The sequence below is a fragment of the Molossus molossus genome, unplaced genomic scaffold (genome assembly GCF_014108415.1).
Source record: "Molossus molossus isolate mMolMol1 unplaced genomic scaffold, mMolMol1.p scaffold_m16_p_4, whole genome shotgun sequence".
Lineage (NCBI taxonomy): Eukaryota > Metazoa > Chordata > Mammalia > Chiroptera > Molossidae > Molossus > Molossus molossus.
The window spans coordinates 77,644,945-77,653,325 of record NW_023425377.1 but is presented as its reverse complement, the minus strand read 5'-3'; the positions used below and the strand labels follow the sequence as shown (position 1 = coordinate 77,653,325).

The 8,381-nt window shown below is 51.9% G+C and overlaps 1 protein-coding gene across 1 annotated transcript; it reads right to left on the bottom strand.

The window, feature by feature from the left end:
- Positions 1-5,932: 5,932 nt before the first annotated feature.
- On the bottom strand, positions 5,933-7,202 carry ZNRF4 (zinc and ring finger 4). Its single transcript, XM_036239653.1, has one exon. The coding sequence runs from the start codon at positions 7,013-7,015 to the stop codon at positions 5,933-5,935; it is 1,083 nt and encodes a 360-aa protein (XP_036095546.1). The 5' UTR covers positions 7,016-7,202.
- Between the last annotated feature and the right edge of the window lie 1,179 nt (positions 7,203-8,381).

Genomic DNA, 8,381 nt, shown 5'->3' with positions numbered 1-8,381 from the left:
TCATTAGGAGCAGGGGGTGTGGAGTAGAGGAGGTGAAGAGCACACTGTCCTCAACCCACATCGGAGGGGATTGGCACCCACCAAAAGAGATTGGGTAGAGGAGCCCGAACATAGTCAGGGGTGAGGGATTCCCTAAGCACCCTGGCCTGAGAGGAGAGGAGTGGATAACTCTGCCTCTCGTTGCACTATTCATTTTTTCTTTCCAACTATTCTTCATGGTGAGAGTATACAAATGATGCAAACAGCCTCCAAAGACAGGCTTTTCAGAAGTGAATGCCAGATTTGTCCTTGCTGAGATGTTCGCCCCAGGGCAAATCGCTTAACCTCTCTGGGCCTCTGTTTCCTCATCTGGAAATTGGAATTGGTTGTAAAAGGACCTACTTTCATTTGTCTTTCTAGAATAATAGAGCCCAAGCAGTTTCAGGCTGCTGAAGAGAGCTTTGTTATGAACTTGGAGTGCCATTATTTGTTATAAATGTAAGTGGGCATGTGTATGGAGCTGGGGCAGTGTCCACAAGTTTAAGAGCCCCTGTTCCTTCTAGGACTCTGCGTCCTTGCACATGTTGTTTCCTACCCCTGGAATCCCCTCCCGACCCTGCCCAGCTACTTTGTTCATGCTCTGGGTCTACCCTGAGCCTCCAGGCTGGGGCAAGTGCCCCTCTGAATCTTCACCTGTATCTCCCATCACAGCACTGGTCATCCTGACACTGCCTTGTCACGGTCCCTTCCCTCCACTGGCCTGGGAGGCCCACATGGGCAGAGACTGTGTCTGTCTTGGTCACTGCTGTGTCTAGGGTGCCCAGAACAGGCTTGGACAAGTAGGTGGTCAGCACACATGGTCATACAGACAAACGGTTGGAGTTATGACCCACACACGGGGAAGTGGAGGTCAGCAGAATTGGGAATTAGAGCCATTCAAAAATGGAAAAGACTGTCTCAGGTCAGGGGTGAGCCATTGCCACTGGCTCAGTCAGCTTCCAGGTTTGAGGCCCTGGACCAGCCACATCCTCTTCCATGAGCTCTGTTTCTTCCTCTGGAAAAGGCACAGGAGCCTGGCTCGGATGCACGGAGTTGGTGTGGGCACCTGGCAGCCCATATGTGCTCAGCAGTCATGCTGGGGGCTGCTATTTTCCCCGAGTCCACACCCATCACCAAGGCTAGTCACCGCTACTCTGAGCCTCAGTTCCCCCATTTGGCCACACTCCCCCTGAGACCATACAGATGGGCCACCACCTGGATGGGCAGGAGGAGGCCTCTGCTGGTGTTTACCTAGGGCAGCCACTAGGCAGGACCGACAGGGTTGGCACTGGCTGACCTTACTAAGCTGGAGGTCCTTGGCAGCGCCCAGCTTTGCTAGGGGTGGCTGGAGAAGGGTCCCAGCCTGGCCGTTGGGGGACTGAGGAGGCTGGGATAAAGCTGAGCCCCTTCTTAGAGGGGGAAGTTCCTGATGTGGGGGCAAGGGCTCTACATACCCCTATTAAGCACCTACTGGATGTCAGACCAGGCTGCTTGGGGCCTTTGCCCATGCTGTTCCAGCTGCCAGAATCACTTTTCCTTTTACAGTACTGATCCCTCCTCTTTCTGCTCAGAAGACCCCACCTCCAGGAAGCCTCCCAGATTCTCTGGGTTGAGTCAGGCACCTCAATTTGGGTAAATACAGTGCCTGAGTTCCTCCCATCACAGCTCTGATCACCCAATATTATACTGGGCATGTCACTTAGTTGATCCACAAATACTGCCAGAGCACTTAGTAGGTGTCAGGCAATGTGTGTGACCATCCATGCTTAGGGAACCCTGCAGGGCAGGTGCTGTTACTGTCCTCTATTTACAGATGGAGAAACTGAGACTTGGAAAGATTTAACAGTGGAAAGAAGCCAGGTGGCCTGGGGCCTGGAGTACTGCAGAGCCTCATTAAGAGCTGTTTTTATTCCTAGTGACAGTGAGCTCACTCTCTCTCTTGGCAGTTTGGTTGTGAGAAAGGTCATTTGCCTGTGACCTTCAAGGACTCTAAATGGCAGGCAATGCTGGCCACCCCTAACATCTGTTCTCTCCTTTTCCACAACACTAAGTTCTGACTAAGAAGAAGTGATATGTGAGATTTCTGGGAAATGTCCTTAAAGGGAGAGGGTAAGCCCTTCCTCAGCACTTCTTCCTCATTGACTGGAATGAAGATGTGAGGGCTGGAGCTCAAGGAGCTGTATTGTGGTAAGCAGACAGACATGAGCAGAGCAAGGACAATGAGCTAGGTACAGAAGGTCATTAGGGTAGAAAGCCCCAGGTGTCTAGTAAGGGACAATTGTAGGGTGGGACCTCATCCCCAGGGTGACCTTTCTCCCCTAGCAAATCACTGGTCATGCTGTTTGGATTCCCTGACCTTTCATATGGTTAGTTGTTCAGTTTAGAGTCCCTGAATTTTCCTCTAGGCCTCAGATGTATTTCAGCTCCAGGCCCAGAAAAGCAGCAAAATCAGACAAGCTGACCTCAGACAAACTGCATTGAATAATGACCCCTGCCCTGCCCTGACACTGACCAATCAATCAGTGGAGGTCCTGACCCTGAAAAGACACACCTGGAAAGCTCCTAACTATTTTATTGAGATCTTCCTCTGGGACCTCCCCTAAAATCTCCACCTTTAGAATTCTAAGGATGGAGGACCCAGTGTGCTCTCCCTCTCCAAAGCACACCTGCACCTTTCCCCACCCCACCTCTTCCTCTTCCTCCCAGGTACGTTACCATCACCTTCCTCACTCTCAAGTTCCAAGGACCCTTCTTTTGCTTCTGTAAATTGTTTCCTAAGCCCATTTCTTCTACCATTCATTTTTTCCACCTCTATGATTTTCTAAATAAATGTTCTCTTACAGTTTGTCTTGGCTCTGCAATCTTTCTTAGCTAAAATTCAAGTACCAAGGGTGCTGAACCCAGGTCCGGTCTGACCCCCCCCCCCCCCCCAGTCTAATACCTGGTGCATTCCTGCTGCCATAGTATTGTCCCACTTGCGGAGGATGTGCAGCGGTAAGATGGGAGGAGCCTGGGCTGTGGACACCACGGAGCCTCCGTGCCGCCCCTGAACTGACTATTCATGCTCATGAGAAAAGATGCCCCCTGTGCTTAAGCTACTCTGGTTGGTCAGCCCCACCACACACATAAGCCATGACAGAGGGCCCATCTTTGCCATCATCAATCCAAGAAGGGAAAATCATTCCCTAAACCATCTCAGAGAATCTCAGCTATAGCAAAGCACAAGCAAAAAACACTTCCGTGTGTGTATAAAGGGAAATCTCAGACTAATGTAAACATTCACTTGTTAAATCACCAAGACTAGACTGCAGGGTCCAACTCCCATCATTGCCCATGTGCTGTGTGATCCCAAGCAAGTGACTTGGCCTCTCTGGGCCTCAGTTTCCTCATTTAATATAAAATAGAGACCTGAAACAGTCTCTTTGCTACTTAAAACCCTCCAATGCTCTAGCTCGTGTGGCTCAGTAGATTGAGCGTGGTCCCATGGACTGAGAGGTCCCAGTTCGATTCCTGGTCAGGACACATGCCCGGGTTGCAGGCTCAAGCCCCAGAAGGGGGCATGCAGGAGGCAGCTGATCAATGTATCTCTCTCACATCAATGCTTCTATCTCTCTCTTCCTTCCTCTCTTTAAAAAATAAAAATTAATACATACCATATTTAACAAAAAAAACCCTCCAGTGATTTTACTCAGCACTTCAGAATAAAAACAGAATTCCTTACCAAGCTTTACAAGGCCCTGCACAACCTGCCCTCACCTTCCTCTCTCTCCCTCACTCACTCTGCTGCAGCCATGTGAGCTTCCTCACTGTTCCTCCAACACACCAAGCACGGTCTTGCCTCAGGGCCTTTGCACATGGTACCATCTACCTGGAACACTCTTCCTGAATGCTCATCTTCTTCTTGCCATTTGTCTCAGATCCACGACTTCCCTGATTACACTTGCCACATGGCCAAGCATGAGCCCCTCACTCATATAGCCCAGAAGAATCCTTAATGTGGCCCAAACCTTCTAAAGAAGGAGGGCATGCTGGGGACTGAAGAAGCATCTTACTTGTTCATCATAAAATTAAACCACATCTGAGTTGGTCTCTGAATCCAAGTAGAAAGTCACAGGAAATACAGGGGATTGAGGAACATGTTAAATGACACCATGGAGACATCCAATCAGCCAAACCCAGACTGAGGACCTCACTGCAGGGTGAATGACCCAGTTGCTTCACCAAATAAAGTGCAAGGCAAAGTTAAAAGAGAGAGATAGAGGGGAAAGCTCTCTATTAAGAGTTAGGAGCCCATCGACCTGATTCAGACAATCAAAAGACATATACGCCATAAATGTTCACACATCCCAGTGTCCCCCAGATGGAATATTTTGAACATGATACTGATGTTTGTGGGGTTGTTAAGAGGTGTTATCTTGAAGAGCACGATCTCTCTCCTCAGCACTGTGGACACTGGGGCTGGTCATTCTCTGTAGGCAGGTCTGTCCTGGGTGCTGTAGGGAGTTGAGCAGCATCCCTGGCTCCCACACACCAGAGACTAATAGCACCCCCCAGTGGTGACTACCAAAAATGTCCCAGATGCTGCCAAGTGTCCCCTGGGGGGGGAATCCCCACCCCAATTGAAAACTACTGCTTTAGTGACACAAACTAAAATATTTACAGGTGAAAAAAAATCTAGGATTTGCATCAAAATAGCAGAGGGGCGAGTGAGTGGAAGTGAAGATACAGGAATGGCCGTGAGGAGATAATTGTTGAATCTCAGTAATGGATACATGTAGGGGATCATTATTCTATTCTTTCTACTTTTGGAGCGTTTGACACTTTCCAGTATAAAAAATTGAGCCCTGGCCGGTTTGGTTCAGCGGTTAGAGCGTCGGCCTGCGGTCCTGAGAGGCCCGGGTTCGGTTCCCGCTAAGGGCATGTACCTCGGTTGCGGTTTGTCCCCGGCCCTAGTCGGTTGTGCGGGTGGCAGCCACTCGATGTGTCCCTTTCACATCGATGTTTCTCTCTCTCTCTCTGTTCCTCTCTCTCCCTCCCACTCTACCTGAGCAAAAAATGGAAAAATGTCCTCGGGTGAGGATAAAAAAAAAAAAAATTGGAATGGCCTGGCTCGTGTTGCTCAGTGGTTAGAGCATCAACCAAAGCAATGAAGGGACATGGGCTTAATTCAAAGTCAAGGGCATGTACCTAGGTTGCAGGTTCAATCCCAGACTCTGGTGCGCAAGGGAGGCAACCAATCGATGTCTCTCTCTCACATCATGTTCGTTTCTCTCCCTTTCTCCTCCTCCCTCCTTCCCTTCCACTTTCTCTAAAAATCAATGGAAAAAATATCCTTGGGTGAGGATTAACCACCAAAAAAGTTGGAATGATGGGGAATTCAAATAAAATCTGGAGTTTAGCTCCTCACAAAGTAGCCATGTTGCTTTCCTGGTTATGACAAACATGCCATGCTTATGGGAGATGTGAGCATCAGGGGAAGCCGGGTGAGGGTACATGGGAACTCTCTAGAACTCTGGCTACTTATCTTAAATCTAAAATAATTCCAAAGTAAAAAGTTTATTTTTTTAAGTTTAAATGAATAGTGAATAAACATATCAGGATCAGCAGCCGTGTGCCCAGGATTGAAACCAAGGCATGGCGCCTGTGGCAGAATGACCACTGGCCGAATGAACACAGCGACCTTGAGTGCCCCCACCCCATATCTTCCATGTCATGCACCTGCAGACAATGGCAGCCAGCCTTGGGCTCTGCAGGGCTTTGTCACATGGGTGGCATGAGGGGCCAGAGGCCGGGTGACTCCACAGCAGTCAGGGCACGAAACCGCTTTCAAACCCATTTTATTGTCTCCAGACTAGAAACGTTCATTTCTATCCTCCCCACCCCGATGATCTTCACCAACCAGGGTCTGGGGGCCTCAGAGAGGGTCTGGGGGCCTCTCTGAGGACTCCACGGCCTCCGCCACCCCCATGGAGGTGGCGCTACAGCACTGGTGTGGGCCGGCTCGGGCCAGCAGCTCCAGCCTCCGGGAGCGTAGCCGAGCCTGGATGGCCCAGATGGGGGGCGGGGGGCCAGGCAGTGAGGGGTCCCCCTCATAGGAGCTCTCGATGGTAGAGTCGGAGCTGTCTTCGGTGCTGGCCACCGACTGCTTGCACACAGGGCAGGAGCGCTGGACGGCCTGGGAGAACCAGGGGTCGATGCACTTGCAGTGATAGGTGTGAGAGCAGGGCAGGATCTTGAGCTGCTCGCCCTCCTCATACTCATCCAGGCAGATAGCGCACAAGTCATTGAGCCGAGTGAAGGTGCGGACCTGAGCCTTCTGGCAGGCGGGCGTCTTAACTGCCGCAGGCCCACAGGACCACCAGGACCACAGCCAATTCCACAGGTGGCGCAGGATGAAAGTCATGGACGTGAGCAGGGCCAGGGCGCGGCCCAGTACCCAGGAGATGGCCAGCACGGGGTGGCAGTCCAGGTCGGGGCATGGTGGGTAGTTGGGCAACAGGAGGACATGGGCTGACTTGTCACAGCCCATGATGACTCGCAAGTCCTGTGAGGCAGCCTCGCTCACGAACACTGCAGGGATGGAGATCTGGCGCCGCAGTTCCCCATAGACATGTGCCATGCGCACGAGGTCATCTGAGAGGACATTGTGCACAATGGCGGCCTTGAAGCCAGCCTGCTGGGCATGCAGCACCTTCAGATCGAATGTGCAATCATAGCGACGAATAAGTACGATGGCGCCCAGGGAGCTATTGCCCACCAGCTGCGGGCCCTCAATAGGGTGGCATGCATTAGCTGGCTTGGCCTCCATCAGGTAGCCCTGCACACCCTCGGGGGCCAGGGGCACTCCAAACATGGCCGGCAAATCCGCAAAGTCCACCGTGCTTGAGTTGCCATCCAGCACGGCTCGCACCAGCGCCTGTGAGGGCACCAGTAGCGCCAACAGGATCAGTGAGCCCTTGACCACCCTCAGGGCCAGGGCCTGCCGCTGCCGCCCCATGGCCACTCCCACCCCTCCTCCTGCTCCTGCTTCGGTGTGAACCTAGGTCCCACTGGGGATGGCAGATGGGAGGGCTTTGGGCATCTCCGGGGCCTCCCGGGCGTCCGTGGCCAGGATGGAAAGGAAGTGAGCTTCAGTGGGAGGCTCAGAGGCAGGTAAGCAGAGCGACTGGGACCTGGGCGGCCCTAGGCAGAAACTGCTCCTGGGGGCAGGCACGTGTGCATCGTGTCTTTGAAGGCTGGTCTCAGGAGGAACTCACCCACCAGGGTGGCCTTGCTGGCACACGACGCCGAGGCCAGGACACCAAGGTTCTAGATGGCTCCTAGCCTCTGTGACATCGTCCAGTTACATTCTTTCCCTAGGAGCCCCCAGCTGCCTGGGCCTGTGGCCAAGACAGAATTCCCAGGTCTCTGACTTAGGGGCCTGGGTAGCCTCCGAAAAAACTTCTGGAAGTCTCAGCACATCCCCAGCTCCCAGCACCTCAATTGTATAAGGCCCTCTTGTGAGCCTGTGGCCCCAAGAGGCACAAATCCAGGACTCACACTCACACTAGACAAGCATCATCTCCATGTGCCTCTCAGCAACACAACAAGGAAATTGCCAATGTTACCCCCTTTTAAGATTCCTAGAAGGACCCAGACTTGTTCAGGGCACCCTCTCCCTATGAGGTCAGTTCTTAAAACCCAAATTCCAGACTTGCTCCCTCTCTCCTCCTCGCTCATTCTGCTGCAGCCACATCAGCCACCCTACTATTCCTCCAACATACCGAGCACGGTCCTGCCCCAGGGCCTTTGCACAGGCTATTTCCTCTGTCTACACTGACCTTTCTCCCTGTGGCTGGCTATTTCTCACGACTCAGGGAGAACCTATCTGAGTTCATATGTACTCAGAGTTTATCTGGACTTGATTTGGGGGGAGGGAGAAGTGTCAAGGGCAGGGTGAGGCTGGCATAGGTGGGTGGCCACAAGTCCTCACTGCCTGGTAGGCTTCCTACACCAGCTTTATTCTCTCACTTTAGAGGCTTATCTCTAGCTGAGTCTCTAACTGTCCCCCATTCCTCAGCCAGAACCCTGGACATCAGCCTCACATTCTCCCCATTTCTCATCCCCAAAATAACCCACCCTGAGTCTGTCTCCTGCTCCAGTCTTGATTCCTGGCTCAGCCACTGACAAGCTGTGTGACGCTAGGTAAATCATTTAACCTCTCTGGGCCCCACCCAGCTTTCAGCTCTGTATAAAGGGCACAATGATGAGGAATCTATCTTGTAGAACTGGTGGTATGAAGATTAAATGAGATAATATACAACTACTGCTCAGCATAGGGTCTGACTTTGTCATTCTCCCAGAACAGACCTACTTCTAGTTTG